At 42.4% G+C, this 22538-nt stretch overlaps 1 protein-coding gene across 2 annotated transcripts in view; it reads right to left on the bottom strand.

The window, feature by feature from the left end:
- The window catches only part of CUL9 (cullin 9), a 2881018-nt gene that overhangs the window by 384040 nt on the left and 2474440 nt on the right, over nucleotides 1–22538 (bottom strand). For both annotated transcript variants that reach the window (XM_044060287.1, XM_044060293.1), the window contains exon 35: nucleotides 19584–19677. In XM_044060287.1, the coding sequence (XP_043916222.1) occupies nucleotides 19584–19677 (94 nt within the window). The remainder of the gene's footprint in view (nucleotides 1–19583; nucleotides 19678–22538) is intronic.

Genomic DNA, 22538 nt, shown 5'->3' with positions numbered 1-22538 from the left:
TGATCTCCTTTGGTGTCTCTAGAGTTTCGCTGTTGGGACTTCTTGGACCCAGTCTTGGGAGCTAGGTGAGAAGCCACTCCAGAGGCAGAATCAGATGAACCTGAGGAAAGAAGCCCTTTTAACATTAACTTACCCTATATGCTCATTAATAGCTTGAGTGCCAACACTCTTGGAGAAGAAGCATCTGGAATTCAGATGTACTAGACCCAAACAAACACGTTTTAAATGCTCATCCTGGGAAGGCAATTTGTGCCCACAGGAAAAGAGAGTAATGTATTTACCGTAACTTGGCATCTGTGTTACCCTATATCATTATTCCACACAGAAGGGTCTTAGATCCGATATTGGATCCGAACCAGCAACTTTAGCACAGACAGATCCAAGACTCAAGCTCCTCCCTCTCCCATAATCCCCTGCTTCCCTCTACCCCTCAAGATTGAGTTTGCTAACAAGGCTAGTAACACTACTCCCAAAAGGTAGACAGGAAAAGGAGTCCTAGACCCAAAACACTCCAACTTCCTCAGAAAATCCAACAAGGAAGGGGTGTGGTGGGAGGGAAATGTGAGGAATGATGACATAGGATATACACAGATGCCAAGTTATGGTAAGTACATAACTCTATCTGATGTTATCCATGTCATTATTCCTCACAGAAGGGTCACAGTCCCCATCTACCACACAGCCTGGGAGGCCTCAAGGAAGGACATGTTGAAGCAGTATGGAACCAAAGGAAGCCCTGTTCCTGGAAACTAAATCCAGCTTGTAATGAGATATAAAGGTGTGAGGATTAGACCAAGTGACGGCAGCACAAATATCATCAATGAAGAGGTTTGGCTGCGAAGGCTGAGGAAGTAGCCATGGACCTAATATAATGAGCCCTAACCTTTCCCGGAACCTCCAGATGCTTGCTGATGTAGACTGCAGAAATGTAGCTAGAGATCTATTTAGAAATAGTCACCTTAGAAATGGGGAGGCCATGTCTATTCGGGGAAAAAGTCACAAAGAGCTGATCTGATTTGCAAAACTGCTTAGTCCTATGTAGATAAAATCGGAATTGCCTGTGTACATCCAAAGTACATAGAATGTAATTGGGAAAGAAAATTGGTAACTGAATATATTAGTTCAGACTGGATTCAGAGGCGTCCATGGACAAAAAGGATGGATTCATTCTAAGAGACACTCTATCTTTGTAAAAGACCATATAAAGAGGAGCAACTGAAAGAGCTTGAAATTCGGACACCCTCTTAGCCAAAGTTATGGCTACCAGGAAGGCCATTTTCTATGACAAAAATTTTAAATTGCACAAACTGGCAGGTTCAAACAGACTCTGAGTTAAAGATTGCAGTATCAAGGTTAAATCCCAAAGAGACAAGGGATCCTTAACTGGTGGTCTTAGAGCCTGGGAGAGAATGCAGGCTCACTATTTTCATGAAAATTGGAAAATGATGGTAAATGGAGCTTAATAGTAGAGAAGCTTACCCCTCCCTGAAAAAGTGAGGACAACAACAGGATATCTGATAGAGAAGCAGAAAAAGGATCCAGATGCCGGCTCTTGGCCCAGATAGAAAACCTTTTCCATTTGCTACTATAAACCTTTCTGGTGGAAGGTTTCTGGGAGGCTACGATAATATTCTTGATGGGGGAAGCTAGCCTAGACTGTTTCAAAATCGCTGGAATTGGAGAAACCATGCAGTTAGATGAAGGGTCCGAAGACTTGGAAGAGGAAGCCCCAAAGGATGGGAGATCAGATCCTGAAGGGATCCAGTAAACAAGGGGGAATACTTCAGATGAGACCCGAGGAAGGGGAACCACGGTTGAAGAGCCAGAAAGGGACAATGAGGATCAGTGATGTCCTCAAACATTGCGCTTTCTGCAAAACTTTGGGGATAAGAGGGATAGGAGGATAAACGTAGAGGAGACCTGTAGGCCAATTGTGGACTAGAGCATCCCTTGGTGACTCCCCGGGTGGGGGTGGTGGGATCAGGGCAAAGAACATGCTGCATTTGTTGTTGGTTGGGGTGGCAAAGAGATCGCACCACAGTTGACCCCAGCGATCGAAAATCTGCTTCGCCACTGTCGGACTGAGGGACCACTCATGAGGACTCAAGATGGTTCTGCTGAGTTTGTCGGCCAACACACTAGAGTCACTGGGTATATGCATTGCATGAATAAAACACCTGGAGGATATCACCCATTCCCACACTCTCAGTCCTCTCTGCTCAACGGGTAAGATTGTGTTCCCCCTGTCTGAATTGCAACTGTCCCGAAAGGGAAGCAATCCTGAAAGGCTTGCAGTATTAGTAGGACTGCTCTCATCTCTAGGATGTTTATGTGAACTTGGTCTCTACAAGGGATCACATGCCTTGAACAGTTCTCCCATGCCAACCCACCCCAACAGGGAAGCGTCCGTGGTCACATTGGCCTTGAGCTGAGGGAGTGAAAAGGGACTGCCTAAGATGAGATGTAGCGGATGAAGATGAAAGTAGCGGATTCCAAATCTGACATCAGACCAGTGACAAGTGGAGTACCACAGGGTTCAGTCCTGGGTCCTCTCCTGTTTGGTATCTACTTCTCTGAAGTGCAGGCCAACACAGAAGGTCTTTGGCTAACAAAGTTTGCAGATGACTGCAAACTAGGAGCCATAATCGAAACTCCTAACGATGTGGACAAACTACAAAAGGGCCTCACTGAGACAGATACCTGGTGTCAAAGCCATGGCCTGAAGCTCAATGCCAAAAAGTGTACTGTCATCCCCTTTGGTAAAAACTCTGTACCCATGAACTACCACATAGCTGGTAGTTTACTTAATGCCGAAAATGTGATGAGACCTTGGGACACAGGTGGACAGTAGTCTCTCCTTTGATAATCACATCGCCACAGTGGTCAGGAAATCCTTCTACGTGGCTCATCTCATCACAAAGGATTCTCATCCAGAAAAAAAGAGGTCATTGTTCCCCTCTACTCATCACTCATTAGACCCATTATAGAGTACAACGCCCCTTTTGGTATGTACCTCACAAGACATCTACAACAACTGGAAAGACCACAGAAATACCTCACAAAGAGGATTACTGGCCTCAAACAGTTGCCCTATGCAGACCGTCTCAAAAAGCTACAGCTTTACTCCATCACATATCGCCTACTCAGGGGCGATCTCTGCCTAACATACAAAGCTATGTCAAACCCAGAGAGCTGTTGGACATGCTCCACTTAAAGAAATCCCAATCCCTCCGAGCTACACGCTCTAGGGACCTTAACCTTGTCACCACAATAAACAGAACATGCTGGAGGGATAGATTCCTGTCCCAGAGACTTCCCATACTCTGGAACAGACTACCTATCTATGTCAAACAGAGCTCCTCATTAGCACTCTTCAAGAAAAATCTTGATGATTGGATGGGAAATGGGAAATTCACCCCGGGGATCACTTCTGTGGCTCTGCTCGACAGGGGCACAGGAAAATAATTTTCTTGGGTGGCGAAAGCCAGGGTACATTTTTTGGCTAGGCTTGTATGGGGCCCTAGGGCCGATAGCCTAGTACCTACCTAAGAACCTATGAGATCCTGAGATTGAAGCCACCAAAGATGGTGCCGTCTGCACACAGGTGTCATTTTTATGGACGTAGGTTGATACAGACAGGACCACTGAAACTCCAGGGTCCACTGTAAACCCGCATATGGTACCTTGCTAGAGGAACAAGCTGTATGGCCGTGGCCATGGATCCTAGGGTTCGAAGAATCAAGTGGACCAGAGGATGCAAAAGATTTAAGACCTGCATGTCCTGCTCCTGGATCTGCTGAATTCTGCATAGAGACAATGCTGCAATTTCTGAGACAAAGTCTAGCTGGACTCCTATGAACTCTAACCTTTGCGTAGGGACCAGATTTGACTTCGAGAGGTTGACTGTAATCTCCTAATGACTGAACAGGAGCATGACAAATTGGATGGCTTGTGACATGCCTCATGGGTGCAGTAAGGAGCCAATTGTCGAGGCATGGGAACACCTGAAATCCGTGCAGCTGCAGGTGAGCCTCTACCACTACCATACATTTGGTAAACACCCAAGGGGCTGTGGTGAGTCCAAAGGATAGGGCTCTAAACTGGTAATGACTAGCCCCTAATTGGAAGTGAAGGTGTCTCCTTGAGCATCTGTCTATCTTGATGTGATAGATGGAGATCCACTGAGCACATCAAGTTGTCCTTCCATAAGACAGGCAGAATGAATTTAACAGTGACCATCTGGAACTTGGATTTCTTGACCGACAGATTCAACTTGCTGAGGTCCAAACAGGATGCAGGTCTCCAGTCTTTTTAGGCACTAAAAGGAAGCGAGAGTAAGCTCCAGATCCTCTCTGTTCTGCTGGGACTTCTTGGATGGCTCGTTTTTTGAAGAAGTAGTTGAACTTCCTTGAAGGCCAACTCCCTTTAACAGGGTGGAACATCGGTGAGATACCTTTGTGTTGGTGGGGGTTGAATAAAAGGAATGAAATACCCCCTGGAAATGATGTTTAACACCCACTGATCGGAGGTAATGTTTGTCCAGGCTAGTGGGTGAAGGGAAAGACGACCCCCTGACTGCCTCCAGGGCACTGCAGTTGGGCAGCACTTCAGGAGTGCTGAAAGGCTGCACAGAGAAAGGTTCCCTGGAGCCCTGATTTTGTGGACCCCCCCCACCCCCGTCTCTAATGCGATGTCTGCTACTCAATCCTCTCTTCCCCTGCCTCTGGGAGAGGAATCATCATCAGCGTCCTGAAGGAAGACTGTGACTTCTGGAACCACATCTTCCTAGCTCCTCGCTGGGTCTTGGAGAAAGACCTCTGAGGAGTAGAAAACTTGATCCCGACTGCAGATAAAGTCTTCCCTTCCGGCTCACTACTGGCCAAAGCGTCCTTCATAGAGTGGACCCATCAAAGGGAGTGTTGGTAAAATACACTTTGAAAGGTTCTTCAAACCCACACAGTCGTAACTAAACATTTCGCCTTACACTTGTACTATGTCAGTACCTGCCGCTCAAGAGGTAGCTTCTGCAGCACTGGAAATGAACCGTATCAAGGAATTAGAGAGGGACGTCAGAGTAGAAAGCTTGGAAGACACCTTCTTGAGATCCTCTGCCGGCAACAACCGTGTAAAGGAAGTGGTGAGTTCTTTGACCAAGTCCCTTTGGAAGTGGCTGAAGTGTGCCAAATAATTAACTACCCTCAGTCCAAAGGTAGCTAAGACAAACGCATGCTTCCCATGCTGGTCAATCGCCTGAGACTCATTGTTCGGGGGATGGACCGTGCAGCTCTGCCAGCTCCTTCTTGATGGCAGCAGCAACCACGATGGCATTGACTGGGACTCCGTTGCTCTAGAAGGGTCAGTCCGGGGGAGGGCTAAGGAACTTACTGGCTCGCTTAGGTACTGGTTCCACAGTGTCGGGTTCCTTCCAAGCCCTGCTGATAACATCCACCAACTCGTCAGTGGGGGGGCACACGACACACCCAGAAGTAAATGGGCCCATCCCGAAAGCCTAACACAAAAAGGACGCCAAATGCTTGACAAAGGGAAAATACCCAAAAAGCTAGTAAATTTAAGGGAGGGGAGGTAACTACTAACACTACTAATGAATAAACTAAACAGAGAATAAACTCAAACAAAGCTAAACTAATTTATAACCAAATAAACTGAGCTGAATCACTTATCTGTAGTGAGAGCCAGGGATCACATCCATAGCAAAACGTGGCAAACAAGATCTGAGGGTTAGAAGGCAGCAGGGGATTATGGGAGAGGGAGGACCTTGAGCCTTGGATCTGTTTATTGTAAAGTTGCTGGCTGGAATCAAAGACCCTTCTGTGAGGAATAATGACATGGATAACATCAGATTGTACCTTTTAAAACCCTTACCCATATCCCTAAAAACAACCTCAACACACAACACACTAAATATACTGGCAAAAGGATGGGAAGGGAAAGGGGACGACATAACAGAAAACTATCTAGTTAGAAGAAAAAAAATAACGAACTTCGGGTAAGGGAACAATAAAAGCTTACCAAATTGCTAAGCTATGTACTCTAAACAGACATAGCAAAGTGGAGCCAAGATCAAGCTGCAGACCCGAATGGCAGCAAACTAGATCTTGGGGAAGGGGAGCAGGGAGTTATGGATAAGGGAAGCAGGGCTAGTGGGCTAAGACCTTTTGAATTGGCTGGTGTCTAATCTGAAGTCTCACAGGCTAAAGCCAGATGGAGCAGACATCAGATAAGTCTGCTACACATGGTGTAGATGACAGGATGCGTAAGGCTAATAGTAGGAATTCTGCAACCTTCACTGGAGATTACAAAATGTAAAGAAAGGAAAAAGACAAAGCAATGTCTTAAAATGATTTATCAGCAATGACAAAAAGCCACCACCCAACTGGAGAGAAAAATATTTTGTGTGTATAAACACAAAAAACAGACCGGATTCGGCCCAATGGCCTTTTTCAAAGTATAACACAGTCAGTTAAACCACCACATGTTCATTTTTTCAAGGATCTATGTCCCATAATTCTGTCAAGAATAATAAATTTAAAAGTTGCTGTCTTGTGAGAAATATTGTGTTTATATAAAGCATTGGTCAGATGTTTATTTCTGATGTTACTAAGATGTTCCGAAATATGAAATTTAAAGGGTCTAGAGATCAATGTTTCTTACATGTGAGTAAATCACTTCTGGAAAGTTGTTGAGCCTCCCTACCAGTCTGCATAACCTTAGACAATAGAATGTCCACGTTCCCTAAAGCGGTTCACTAAATCTTGATCAAAATGTGGGATTATTTACACCTGGCTTAAATAAACATTTATAATTGTTTAATCAATGATTAATTATTCTATAATGTTTTGTATATAGTGTGGTGGTTTAATTGACTGTGTTATACATTGAAAAAGGCCACTGGACCGAAACCGGTCTGTTTTTTTGTGTTTATACACACACAATATTTTTCTCTCCAGTTGGGTGCTGGCTTTTTGTCATTGCTGGTTTTGTTTTTGAGCCTGTGCACCTGCCGTCCTTGCAGAGGTCTTTGTTGCGGTTGTTTAAAATGATTTATGTCAAATTAGTGACTGCATTGTGTGTGTATCTGGTCATGTCATTTACTGTGTTAATGCTGAGAAGATTCTTAAGAATTTGAAAGCAGGATCCGCAAGAAAGAAGGTGGAAGAAAATGACAAAATGACTTAGTTTTAAGAAGCCTCAGCACAGTGTTGATGGAAACTCAGCATGGAGATGTGCTTTTTTGACAGAAAGCAATGGAAAATTAAACAAAATAGTGAGATCACTGCTGAATAAGTCTTTCCAATGATGCTGATCTCAAGCAGTAGGAGCTCTCAAAGATCTAGAAAGATCTAGAAATGAAAAAAATGGTAAAAAGAATGGTCATTTCTCACTGCTTTACATGTAATAGAGGAAAATAATCAAAGCCTAGGAGGATATATGAAGAATCAGAGGCAAGAAAGTGTGTGTGTGTGTGGGGGGGGGGGGTGTCCATTCTAATAGGTTGCGTCTGAACAGAGGAACCACGGCAGGGGTGTCCCCTTTTCCCTTTGCTATATGTTTTACATTTATAGACATTGGCAAAGAAAAGGATGCAACAGGTACGGTAATGAAAAAAGTTGGCTTTATTTGGATATATTATTTTGTACTTGATAAATCCAGAAAAGGAACATTTTCAGACAGTTTCAAGCCTTTTCAGGAAATAAAATTAAGCTATACCTGTAATTTATGCACCCACATATGAATGGGTTCAGAAACACCCATGTTTATGGAGATGTACATGGAGATGAAGCATTTATGAGTATGGATTAAAAGGGCTTCTGTTACGACAGCTAAGGATATGAAGGAAGAGACTAAACAAAAAATATAAAAACTGATAAACTGGAAGCTCTTATTTATGGATACAGACAGTAAGACACAAGCAGTGAAAACATTTTTACTTCCATTTAGCTTTATATACAGGTCAGGCATATGTTTAAACTGGAAGAGACACTGTGGACAATAACTAATATAGAGTTGAAGGAATTTATATGGGAGGGGAAGAGGGCAAGCGTTAGCTGGAATAAATTAACCCTCAAACAGAACAAAGTGGTTTAGGAATACCTGACTTGAAGAAATATTTTACAGCTACGTAATTACAGTTCATATACCTCACACAAGCAGAAGGTTATATTTCAAAGTGGAAAGGGAAGAGGATGCTGCTGCGGGGGGGGGGGGGGGGGGGGTGTCAAGAAACCAGGACAAAGTGGGATTTTGGATGCAGATTAAGAAGAATAGCAACAACCATAAGAAATATTAAATTCCTTAAATTGCAGAAAATATTGTAAGAACTAAGACAACACAGGAATAGAGAAAGGTGATTTTGCCAGTAGGGACGACTGCAAGTAGGGGTAGAGAAACAAAGCCAAAAGAGGCTGGAACTTACTGGAGAAAAAGTACAGTTTTGTACCTACCATAAATGTAGATGTTCGAAGATCCACATTGCTGCAGTCCTTACATATGGGTATAGTCCGCTGTCCTCGGTCAGCCCGAATACCAAAGTATTAGGCTGACGTCGGTCAAGGCGCTTACAACTGACATCAGGACGTCAGGGTACAAAAGCGCATGACCGACATCATATCCTCAGTCTTTTCTTGCCCCAGATGTCAGAAGGCCCTAAAAAGAAAGGCCAAAGCCAAAAAACAGCAAAGAACAACCACCCACCCCTGCACTAACCATATTTACAATATTTACAACCCAAACCACACAACCACCACAAACTACAGAGGGGAAGGAGGGAGGGTAAATTGGACTGCAGCAATGTGGATCTTCGAACATCTACATTTATGGTAGGTACAAAACTGTACTATGTTCTTCATCTCACATTGCTGCAGTCCTTACATATGGGTAGAATCCCAAAGCAGAGGTAAGGGAGGATGGCAAAACTATAAAGCATTAGGAGCTGCCAAAATGCCCTGTAAAATTGCAGTGGCAAATCCAGCCCTAGATTTAGAGTAAAGTGGAAGGTGGTAATGCTTAGAGAAAGTATGCACTGAACTCCAAGTAGCTGCCTCCAAAATATCTTTAGTAGCCACCCCCCTTAAAAAAGCTGTAGAAGTGGCAGTAGCCCTAGTGGAATGAGGCCTAATCCCAGCTGGAATCTCCTTACCATGATGGGAACAACAGAAAGCAATACAAAAACCAATCCACTTAGAAATAGTTTGTTTTGAAACAGGTTTGCCCTGAGAACCCAAAGCAAATGAAACAAACAACTGCTGAGACTGCCTGAACCCTTTAGTTCTGCTCAAATAATATCGCAACTGTCTGTGCATATCCAAAGTGTGCAAAATCTTTTCCCCTTTATTTTGGGGGTTTGCATAAAAAGTAGGCAAATGAATAGTTTGGTTTAAAGCCACACTAGAAACCACTTTAGGCATTAAAGGAAGGGTTAGTACGCAAAGATACCCTATCCTTGTGGAAAATTAAGAAAGGCTCAACCGCCATAAGGGCCTGTAATTCAGAAACCCTTCTCGCAGAGGTAATGGCCAACAAAAAAGCAGTCTTCCATGAGTCGGCAGTAGCTGCAGGCTCAAAAGGTTGTAGAGTGAGTTTCTCCAACACAAAATTGAGATCCCAAGCAGGAGTAGGAGCTCTACGTGGGGGTCTTATATTCTTTGCCCCTCTAAGGAATTGCTTAAACAAAGGATGAGAAAATAATGGTGGGTCACAGTCATAGTGAGCAGAAATTGCTGCAGCATGAACCTTTATAGAGAAGGACAAACCTTTGTCCAATAACTCAGTAAGGTATTGAAGAGCAACACTTAAATTAGGTTTAGAAACATCAAAGTCCTTTGCTGTACTCCAAATTAAAAATCTCCTCCATTTATCTGCGTAAACTTTCCTTGTACTAGGCCTTCTGGCCTCCAAAATAACATTCAAAACTTGTTGTGGAAGCTGAGACCCTCCCAGGTTTAAAACCGAATATGCCAGGCTGTTAGATGCAGAGACTGAAGTTTGACATTGAGTAAGTGACTGTTCTCCTGAGACAGCAGGTGTGGAATCGAAGGCAAAGGCCATGGAGGCTCCCGTACCAGACTTCTCAGTAATGGGTACCAGTGCTGTCGAGGCCAATCCGGAGCTATTAAAATCATGGTTGGCTTGTCCTGTCTGACCTTCAGGAGTACCTTTGGGAGGAGAGGCAGTGGTGGAAAGGCATACACGTGAAGATTGCTCCAACTGAATGACAGAGCATCCACTTTCCAAGCTGTGGGATGAAACCTTTTTGTGCAAAACTTTGGCAACTGGTAATTTAGTGGAGAAGCGAACAGATCTATGTCTGGAGTTCCCCATAACACTGTCAATTTTTGAAATACATGAGGATCCAATTTCCACTCGTGGGGATCCATTATTTGTCTGCTCAACACATCTGCTAAGGAGTTCTGTGTTCCTGGCAGAAACCTTGCCTGAAGATTTAGCTGTAAACTGAGAGCAGTCTCCCACAAAATCATTGCTTGTCTGCATAGAGGGTATGAATGTGTCCCCCCTTGCTTGTTGATGTACCACATGACAGTTGTGTTGTCGGTTTGAATCAACACCTGCCCTGGAAGAAGTAAATCCTTGAAAGCTATCAATGCAAATTGGACTGCTAACATCTCCTTCAAGTTGATATGTAAATGTTGGAAGTCTGGCAGGCCACGTGTCTTGTACCCATTTTCCATTTAGATGAGCTCCCCAAGGTTTGTCTGAGGCATCTGTCGTTAGAATCTGACTCGCCTCTGGTCGGGTCACAGAGAGTCCCTTGTTTAGGTGACATTCCTGAGCCCACCACAAAAATTCCTTTTGAATGCAAGGTATTATCTGAATGACAGTGTCCATATCTTGGCAGTGTTGCGTCCATACATTTTTGAGATACCATTGTAGCTTCCTCATATGCAGTTTGGCATTGGGAAGTACCAGAATACAAGATGCCATGAACCCCAAGGCTTGAAGGACTGTCCTTGCAGTCAGCCTGGACTGACGAGACAATTGATGGAAATAAAGAGAAAGATTCTTTTGTTTGTCCGGGGTCAAAAGGCCATCTGGGATGCTGTATTCAGTCTCACACCCAGAAAGCACCTGTCCTGAGAGGGTACTAGACTGGACTTTATTTCGTTCACAGAATACCCTAGGCATCTTAACACTGCCATCACATACTGTAAATGATGAAGAAGTTCGTCCTTTCCTTGAGCCAGAATCAGGCAATCGTCCAAATAAGGATAGATTTGTATTCCTTTTAGCCTGAAGAAAGCTATCACTGGAGCCAGAACCTTTGTGAACACTCTGGGCACAGTAGATAAGCCAAAGGGCAATGCAGAGAACTGATAATTAAAAGTCCCAGCCAAAACGCAGATACTTCCTGCAACTGGGCCTGATAGGAACATGAAGGTAAGCCTCCTTGAGATCCAGAGTCACCATCCAGTGATCTTTGCCCAGCAGAGGTAAAAGCTGCTGTAACGTCAACATTTTGAACTTGGGAATGTCCAGATATGTGTTGAGGATAGATAAATCCAAAATTGGTCTCCACGTGTTCCCTTTCTTTGGTACTAGAAACAGGCGAGAATAAAATCCTAGGCCCACTTCTGGCAGAGGGACGGTTGTATAGCTCCTATTTGAAGTAGTAGAGAAATCTGTTTGTGAGCCTCTAGTCTTTGCTGAGGAGGAACGTCTGGCATGCCTTTGAAAGGAGGCAAGGTATGGAAATAAAACTTGTAACCTTGGTGTATGATATCCAATACCCATTTGTCCTGGGTAATTAAAATCCAATTTTCCTTGAAGAGTGCCAACCGTCCTCCCAAAGGTGCTGCCCGGCAAGAAGGATCTGGCAGCTGAAAAAGTAGGTCATTGGGCCTGTTTACGAAAGGGCTGACCCCTGCCCTCACTCGAAGATTGTGCAGGTGAACTCCATGTTCTAGGTCTGAAGGAACTCTGAGCTCTGCCCCTACCACGTCTAGATCTACCCCTAGACTGAGAATCAGAAGAAGGATCGTCCACCCCTTAGCAGGCCAATTTCTACTAAACTTCGGAGGCTGAACTTGCAAAAAATCTTTAACAGTCTGCATAGACTTAGCCTTGTCTTCCATTTTCTTCAAGACTGACTCCACAGGTGGACCAAACAACACTTCAGACTGCAAAGGAGCATCCAAAATCCTTGTCTTAACATGGTCAGATAAATTCTGATCCTTAAGCCAGGCGTGCCTGCGAAGAACTGAACCAGTGGCAGCCACCCTAGAAGAGGCCTGCAAAGCATCAAAACCACACTGTAAAGAATGCTTACCCACCTGTTCAGAGACATGCACCAAATCTTGTAATTCTTTACACTCAATGCCTTCTGCCAGAGCATCCACCTTAGATTTCAATTGAGAAAGAAGAAAATTCTGATATTTCAACATATGAAACTGGCAATTCAAAGCCCTCATTGCTAAGGTAGAAGATGTATAGACCTTCTTTCCCCATCTATCCAAAGCTCTGGCCTCTTTATCTAGAGGAACCGGATTCTTAACAACAGAGGCCCTGACACCCTTAGGTCCCTGATTAATAGTTTCTGGGTCCGCCCTAGGACTCTTATAGAGATATTTATGAGCCTCAGGCACCCTGTAATACCTATCCGGTTTAACAGGCGCAGGAGGCAGAGAATCAGGATTAAGTGAAGCCTCTGAAAATACATCTTGCACAACATCCAGAACAGGGGGTATAGCTAAGGGCCTATGTTGAGGTAAAAACAAAAATTCCCTAAGCCTTTTCCGTGAATCAGAGAAGTCCTGACCTTCCCACTTAAAATGTTCCCTCATAGAATGAAGTGTCTCTGAAAAAGAAAAATCCTCTGGAGGAGAAGCAGAAGGAGTGGAATCTTCTGCATCAGAATCAGAATAAGGAGTGTACTCCTGCAAGTCTTCAGCCGAAGACTCTGAATCATCCGAAGCCTGTTCAAAACTTTCTAACTCTGGCTCCACCCTAGGTCTCTTATCAGGAGGGGGCATAGAACCTCTAATCAGAGTAATCAAATCTTCTGCCATTTTAAGCATGTGCTTCTTAGGCACAGACCCTGCTGAACTAGGACTGACACCAGCAGAAGCTAAACCTGGCCTGCCTCTGGAAGAAGCCTTGGAAACAGAAGGAGAGGGCCTAACCACCCTGGGAAGGGAGGGGAGTACAGAAACCTGAGAAGCCCCTTCAGCCTGACCTGCCTCTTGAGAGGCCACATCCTGCAAAATTAAAGTCTCCCCCTGAGACTCCAGAGAAGCCTCCATCGGAACCACGGTTCCACTGAAGCCTCTAAAGAACCGGCGTCCGGAACGGATGACTCATCTTGCCTGGGTTTAACCGCTTTGTCTTTGCGCTTCTTCGTGGAAGCGGGCGTCGGAGTATCTGGCGGCATAATATAACTGCACCGCTTACGAAGACCAGCCTAGCACAATCTAACCTTCGCAATAGTGCGCTTATTAAACCTAGCACAAAGCGACACCCGACTACGCCGTGCTCAGCCCCCAAACAAGGAATGCACAAAGAATGATAATCCCTATGCGGTATCTGTTTCCCACAAGAAATACAATTATTCACTTTTTCTGACATCCGGTAATACACTGAGGCAAGAAAAAAACAAAATATTCCCCAACGGGGTACTTAGCCAACTTGGATTCGGTCTGAAACTCCGAACTCGAAAAATTTCAGAACGCCGAACGGCACTTGCAACGCTGCTTCTGCATCGGACCATGCGGCAAAAAAGACTGAGGATATGACGTCGGTCATGCGCTTTTGTACCCTGACGTCCTGATGTCAGTTGTAAGCGCCTTGACCGACTAATACTTTGGTATTCGGGCCGACCGAGGACAGTGGACTACCCATATGTAAGGACTGCAGCAATGTGAGATGAAGAACATCTGACAAAAGAACCAAGGTATTGGGAGCAAACAACTGAAGAGGGGGAAGGCACTAAGAGTGGAATAAGGCCACAAATAAATTTGGACTGCAAACCAGAAACTGCCTTTCCTATCATGGCTGATATCAAGAGTATAGACAAAGAGAAAGGGATGGGGGGGGGTCCTAAGTGAAAGACCTGCTCTAGTAGATTTTAGTTGAATATACAACAGCAGCTGATGTTAAAAAAGGGAAAGTTAGTATGGTATATAAAATATTTCATGCTAACTAAATAATAAATCAGAGGAGGTTAAAAAAGATTGGAAGAGACAGGAAACACAATTTACAAGGGAACAACGAGGAGGACATATGTATGGCTCCCAAGTATGCAACAAAGTCAAGAAAGTTTAGGATTTTTATTTGGAAGTGTCTGCAAAGGTATTTTTATACCCAAAGAAAATTTTGAAGAATTTTTCATCAGACAGATATCAAATGTTGGACGCCTGATGGAAAAGAAAGTGGTAATTGAAAACATGTTTTTTGGGAGTGCAATGAGTTGGCAGATTTTAAAAATCCTATATTAGAAATATTGTTGGATGAGCAAATAGCTGTAACTAAGGAAACTGTTTTGAATGGAGAGACAGGATCTGGAGAATAAGCATACTCGTGCCAGTGTACAAGAACAAAGGGGACATCCACAACTGTGGGCAATACGGAGGCATCAAATTCCTACCGCATTGCATGAAAGTTCTGGAGAGGGGTGACTGATCAATGGATACGCAGAGTAGCAGAATGTAAGATGGGAGATGAGCAGTTTGGATTCACATCACGATGCAGCACAAATGACCCGATGTTTGCACTGAGACAGATACTTGAGAAGAAGCTAGAGATGAGGACAGAGTCCAACTGGGCTTTCCAAGACTTGGAGAAAGCATATAACAAGGTCCCAAGAAAGCTGATCTGGGCAGTACTGCAGTGGTTTGAAGCCCCAGAAACATTGGTAGACTTAGTGCAGGCTATGTACAAGGACCCAATAACTCAAGTACGAACAGTGTTTGGGCTCACAGAGGGGTTCCCAGTCGGAGTGGGTGTACATCAGGGTTCAGCTGAGCCCACTGCTGTTCATACTGGTGACAGACTACATTAGCAAACGGGTTGGAGGGGACAGATCAACAAAGCTATTGTATGCAGATGATGTAGCAGTACAGGCAGACTCTGAGCTGGAACTTCAGCAAAGGATAGGAGAATGGAATGCAAATCTGAAGGCACATGGGATGAAACTAAGCACAGACAAGATGGTGGTAATGGTAACAAATTGGGGAAATCAGAAGCTGAGAATTGAGATAGAAGGGAAGATAGTGGAACAGGTAAACAGCTTCAAGTATTTGGGAGGGTAGTTGAGGAGAAGTGTAGTCTGAATGAAGAGGTCAAAGCTAGAATCAGATGGGCTGCAGCCAACTGGCATAGAGTATCAGGTGAAGTCTATGACAGAAGAATGCCAAAGAAACTGAAAAGTAAGGTGTACAAGACAGTGCTACTGTATGGTACGGAAACCTGGGCAGCAAAGTCAGAACAGTTGAAGAAGCTAGAGGTGACATAGGTGATGGAAATGAAGTTTCTGAAAAAGGTGGCAGGATGCACACAGACGAAGAAATGAGGACATAAGAGCAGAAGCCAAAGTAGCTCCAATTGCAGGAAAGATCAGAGAGAACAGATTACGGTGGTTTGGGCACATGTGCAGAAAAGCAGAAGACAATCTGGAGAGGAAGATTTGGGACAGACAGGAAGAAGGTAAGAGGAAGCGAGGACGTCCAGCAAAGAGGTGGATAGACTGTGTGAAAGAAGATCTGCGACAGTCAGGCATGAGTGTTGAAGGCAGGAGTGTGGCACTGAATCGAGAGAGTTGGCAACAGTTAACACGAAACTCTGACCCCATGTAGAAATATGGGAAAAAGGGGGCTGATGATGACAGGATCTGAATTGCCTAGACATATTAAGGCTTTAAGTTTAATTGTGTTAGCTAGCAAAATAATTACTAGAAAATGGAAACCAAAATCTAAACCAATTGTATCTGATGCACTGAATACCGTAAAACGGAGAAAAAAACAAAGTGGGATCTTTAGAAAAGGGACAAATCAAATTACATAAAAATAAATGGAATTTGCAGCAACAATATATGCTGAACAATGTTCAGGTGGAGAAGTGAGGTTTAAGGGAAGGCAGGAATTCAGCAATTTATGTAATGCTGGACTGAATGACAGTTATAAGAAAATAAATCATTTATGTAATGTATAATGTACATAAATGAAAAATGTTAATATGCTTGGTTTTCTTTTCTATTAAGATATGTGCACATATGTCTTATGTGATAATTTAATAAAGGTGTTTAAAAAATATACAAAGCCTGACTAAACTGAATTTTATGTTAGCTTTTGCAAAGCAAGATGTCAGGAACATTCTGAACAGACAACATGCAAAATACAAAACTGAAAACCTAGCAATTAGAAGAGTTGACTACTCTTATCTGCAGCATAGAATTTAACTTTAATGACGAGTACAATTTTATATATACTCGATGGATTACACATTCAGATTCTGTCTCTATGTTTGAGGAATTTCTAAATACAGGCCAAAATAAATTACCATGCAACTAAATGGGGAAGTCAAATGGCAAAGTTAATGGAAAACCTAGATTTAAATCCATATAAGAGACAGCCACACAATGACAAAAAAAAGACTGCAATTACAAATTAGATTAATGGTAGATGACAATATACACACACACGTGTTTGTTTATATATGGGTGCACTGAATTACATCAAAACACCCGAACATTGTGAACAGCGACAGCAAAAAGTTGACAGCGCAAATTAGGCAATAAGCATGCCCATGGAATATCCACAATGCATACAAAAAAAAGAAAGAAAAACATTTTTTTCCAGGTGGCAAGCCCCACTACACCCTCCAAGCATCCAGGCTAACTATATAGACTAACTTCAAGATTACACAAACCCCGGAGGAAAGGGTATATTCCCCAACCCCTGAAACTGTCAATGTCGCACACCCAGCTACCATTTGTTTTGTCGACCAAGGTGCATCAGCAAAACATCTGTTGGAATTTGGGAGTTTACACACACACACACCACACATGGGTTCCCAGCACTGGTCGACTGGAAGTTAAATTGACATGTATTCTCGACATATGACACATACTGGTCAACAGATTTGTGAGACCGACAGTCCCCAGGGTAGGGGTATATGCTTTTTTCCCCAGTGAGTGTGCAATTTTGGAGCTAGTATACATAATTAACAAGGAGTGTGGGGGGCACAGGGGGCTTGTCTTCTCTTCTGTATGTTCTAAGGATAAGCCTTGGAGCATGCACTGTACTGTGTTGGTGTTTGCCTATTAACATATTGACATCACACATGCTAACATTTCTGAGGTCTGAAGTCAGACAGCAGACCCACAATCCTGAAATCAACATAATGCTAAAAGTCCAAAATTCTGAAAAACAAAATATCTAACTCCTGGTTATGCCTCCCTGCATAATCCATGCTTGCACTCGTTCTTGGGTTGATACCCTTGCAAGATCAATATTAGCACTCATTTCTGGGATCAAACTGGTAGAGGAAATTCAGTATTTGAGAGATTTTGAACTTTAGTTTTGGTCTTTCAATATTATGGTTCAGAATTATAAGTTTCAAGATTATGATAGTAAACCACATGCACATATATGTGTGTGTGTATTAAACAGAGTGCAAGGCAATCTCAGAATGTATAGAGAAATGCAAATTAAATTATAAACATTTCTGGCACAGTACCTGCAACTGTTCAGGTATAAACATTGGCAGCCCCTGAGCAGACTTCATAAATAGGCATTTGTCTGGGAAGATTAAAAATACATTTTTTGTTACAGATGAGACCCTGTTCAATCAATGTTGCAAAGGCCTTATACACTAATACTAAGAGTATAAAATACTACATACAACCCCAATCCTAGACCGAGTACATCTCAAATAAAGAATATGTGGACATTGAGAAGATCAAGCAGCTTCTCCAGATGAAAGAAAATTACTTTGGATTACTGTTTTTGGCAGCAATTATGCAGAAAACACAAACTTTTACTAATGCAGCTGGACAGTTTGTTTGTGTCTTTCAGCTTTTCCCGGTTAGGGGTTGCCACAGCGGAACTCCGGTCCGCTAATGACTGGCAGTAGATTTTTGCGTGCTGGCTTGCCGGGCCTAACGCACAACCTTCAACGAAGGAACGCCCATTCACGCATGTCGCCACACAGAAAACGCTCTGAGAATCGAACGGGCACCGTCTAACTGTGAGGCGACAATGCTACCGCAGCACCATCACCGCAGTAATGCAGCTGGACAGTGCTATGTAGTAATTAAATGGGCAAATTACTTCCTCTCCAAGTTTTGAAAAATAGACAACAATCCACATTAACTCAATATAAAACTGTTTTGTTGTCTTGATTTATATCAAGTTGAGAAATAAGATCATATTTACTCTTTGTTGAAAAAGTCTAAGGATCTTTTGCAGGCATGACTCTGACCTTGTGGCAAGTCATCACAACAGTCAGTCACACCACCACTATGAACATAAAAAGTAATCGAAACTATAATGCGAAGTATGAAAAATACAAGTAAAACAACATTTAGTCCATGTGCAGATGCATGAAAAATTACTATGCACATACATAGTATGAACAAATGTTTACAATCACCTCATTAGTTACATTTAATTTATGAGTCGGCCATACTACATATACCACAGACATTTTTGATAAATATGTTTAACCCAGTTTTCAAAGTAGTCTCATTTGTTTGCTTCTGTTAGATGTTCTGTTAGTAGGTTCTTAAAGGTTTTAAACTTGTAGTATCCTTTTTTTTGGTAGATTACTCCAGGCTCTGTCATAGTCTTAATAAATGAAGATCTATGTACACAGATACCTCCTGTTTTTCTAAGACTAAGACAGCTATTCCTTATTTATAGCTTTTTTTTAAGAGGAGGGACAATAACTTTGGTGTAAAAGCTTGAGCACAGGAGAGTTTAGAAGGAAATTTGTTCTGTTAAAGATAGGCGAGTAGCCAGCCAATCTTTCTCGATGTTTGGCAATAAAGTTCCCTTTTGGAAATTATATGAATAAATATCTTATTTTCATTTTTTGTAAGATGTTTGTGTTGTGATTGGAAAGCAAAACATCACTGGCAAGATATACTCCAACCTTGGCAGAAGGAATTTAACTGCAATGGCCCACCTGGCTTCAGCTGATCGACAGTGATGGATTTTACATGCAGTTTTTAACTGAGAAAGAACTATATGGGCATAAGGTATAATCAAACAAGCATATCATACAAACATATGCATGAAAAGGTGAATTCTAAATCCTAGAATGACAAAACAGCACAGCCATTTCTGAAAATATAGAGGGTTTAAAAATATTATGCATTCAACTTGAACTGACAAACATACAAGTCTATGACACAGAAAAACAAAATTTGTCTAGTTCTGCAACAGCTGACATTATTTAAAAAACTCAGTACACTTCCAGATTTCATTTCCATCAGTATGGAAAAAAATAAATAAAAAAGAGCCAAAAGAATGGAGAAAATGCATTCCACACGTATAAAGCAGAAGTACAGCAGCACAACATACTGTAAAGGGAGGTAGAGAAGGCAAGTTACATACCATTGCAGAACAATTGTAATAATCCTTGTGGTTTGGTTTCCAGGGTTTCAGACATCGCCAGCAGAATCCATGATTGCATTTGGCACAGGTCATACTGCAAACAGACAGCAGCAGGTTATAATGGGGATGCCATCCCACACATTTATCACTTCACACTAACTACATGTTAACTTTACTTGCATACACAATCAGCAAGAATAAGAAGAAATACTTGCTGTAATTGTACAGTTTTCAGATAACCATTATTCTGATAACTTTGAGAAGTTTCACTTATTCTGGATAGAAAGAATTATTAATTTTCTAGAAATCATAAAATAAAAAAAAGATGCAGACAAGCTCCAAAAGCCTTTTTCAGCCACGAAAATGGCAGAGCAGAAGATGAAAGAACGTTACGTACTTATCATAATGCTAGATCCATGTTGTCTCAATTTCGTCTGGTTCAACTTTAGGTTCATCAGATCAGACTGGATCTGACCTTGGTGCTTTATCCGAAGCTTGGTTCCTGGTCTCTGAGTCATCTCCTGCCCATAATTCCTTCAGTTCCACAGAGTACCTCAGATTGACTTTGCCTGCTTATAGACAAGGTTTTATCCCATAAAGACTACACAGGTCTACTTAACATAGTTGACAATAATGGTGGAACCACGAAGAACACAAAGAAACAGGCTGTCCAAAGACAAGGCCTCTCGTCAGGTCCAACTGGAGTATAAAAACGATAATTTAGGCTGTGGGACGGAGGGAGGGATGCTGAACTGAATGAAAACAAAACAAGGATCCAACATCCTGCTAATTACATAACTTTCATATCTGATGATGTCTGTTTACGTCTGATTCAATCTCTGGGACAGACTTCCAAGCTACTGATACACCTGGGTGGAATCGAAGGATGATATATCCTAGAACAGTGGAGCCAAAGGATGTCCGGGATCTGGAATGTACATTAAGACTGCAGTGGAACACAAAAGTATGGACAGTAGACAAAGTAGCTGCAACACAAATCTCATCAACAGAAACCCTACCAATACAGGTAGTGGAAGTAGCCAATGCCCTGGCAGAATGAGCCTTTGGTTTGCCACGAAAAGTCAATCCCAACTTTTCATGCACAAACATTAGACAGTTGGAAAGCCATATGGCTAGAGTTACTTTAGATGGAATACATTCAGAAGAGTGACAGCTTTGAACATCCAAGTTGAAAACATCAACCACTTAAGGCTGTATCTCAAAAAAGCAAAAACGAACAAAACCAACGTTTTTGCAGTGGGCAAGCCCCTTCACCTCCAATGTGGGGGCTGTGTCCCCACATCCCCTGCTACTTATACAGTGGATATAAAAAGTGTACACACCCCTGTTAAAATACCAGGGTTTTGTGATATAAAAAAAAATAAGACCCCAATAAATAATTTCAAAACTTTTCCCACCTTTAATTTGACCTATAACCTGTACAATTCAACTGAAAAACAAACAAATCTGTTAGGGGAAAAATATAAAAAAATAAAAAAACATACAATACACTGGTCGCATAAGTGTGCACACCCTTAAACTAATACTTTTGTTGTGTGTGCAGACCCTTAAACTAATACTTTGTTGAAGCACCTTTTGATTTAATTACAACACTCAGTCTTCTTGGGTAGGAGTTATCAGTATGGCACATCTTGACTTGGCAATATTTGCTCACTCTTCCTTGAAAAAAACGCACCAAATCTGTCAGACTGCGGGGGCATCTCTTCTACACAGCCCTCTTCAGGTCACACCACAGATTATCTCTATTGGATTTAGGTCTGGGCTTTGGCTGGGCCATTCATTCCAAAACTTTAATTTTCTTCTGGTGAAGCCATTCTTCTGTTGATTTGGATGATGCTTGGGCTCACTGTTGTGTTGAAAGGTGAAATTCTTCTTCATCTTCAGCTTTCTAGCAGACGCCTGAAGGTTTTGGGCCAAATGTGACTGGTATCTGAAACTATTCATAATTCCCTCCACCTTGACTAAAGTCCCAGTTCCAGCTGAAGAAAAACAACCCCAAAGCATGATGCTGCCAACAACATGCTTGACTGTGGGGATGGTGATCTTTTGGTGATGCAAAGTGTTGTTTTTGCGCCAAAAGTACCTTTTGGAATTGTGGCAAAAAAGTTCAACCCTGGTCTCATCAGAACATAACACATTTTCCCACATGCTTTTGGGAGACGATGTATTGTTTTGCAAATTTTAGCCAGGCCTGGATGTTTTTCTGTGTAAGAAAAGGCTTCCGTCTTGCAACCCTAGCCCCATAGTTCAGACATATGGAGAATACGGGAGAGTGTTGTCACATGTAGTACAGAAGCAGTACTTGCCAGAAATTCCTGCAGCTCCTTCAGTGCTGCTGTAGGTCTCTTGGCAGCCTCCCTGACCAGTTTTCGTCTCGTCTTTTCATCAATTTTGGAGGGATGTCCAGCTCTTTGTCCTGTTGTCTGACTTGACTTTTGACTGACTGCTGTCCTATATTTTCTCCACTTTTTGCTGACTGCCTTCACTGTGTTCCATGGTATAGCCAATGCTGTGGAAATGTTTTGTACCCTTTTTCTGACTGATACCTTTCAACAATGAGATCCCTTTGATGCTTTGTAAGCTCTCTGTGAACCATGGCTTTTTGCTGTAGCAGGCAAATGAGTAAATGTCCAGAAAATCCTACTAGGACAGCTGAACTTTATTTGGGGTTAAATCAAAGTCTCTTTAATTGATGGCAGGTGTGTACCCAAGAAGACTGAATTGCTGCAATTAAATCAAAAGGTGCTTCAACAAAGTATTAGTTTAAGGGTGCACACACTTATGCAACCGGTGTACTGTACATGTTTTTATATTTCCCCCCCCAACAAATTTGTTTTTCAATTGAATTGTACAGGTTATATGTCACATTAAAGGTGGGAAGAATTTTGAAATGATTTATTGTGGTCTCATTTTTTTATATCACAAAAACCTGGC

The sequence above is a fragment of the Protopterus annectens genome, chromosome 1.part0, assembly GCF_019279795.1.
Source record: "Protopterus annectens isolate FY-2018-M chromosome 1.part0, PAN1.0, whole genome shotgun sequence".
Lineage (NCBI taxonomy): Eukaryota > Metazoa > Chordata > Ceratodontiformes > Protopteridae > Protopterus > Protopterus annectens.
This window is presented reverse-complemented; position numbering and strand designations above follow the sequence as displayed.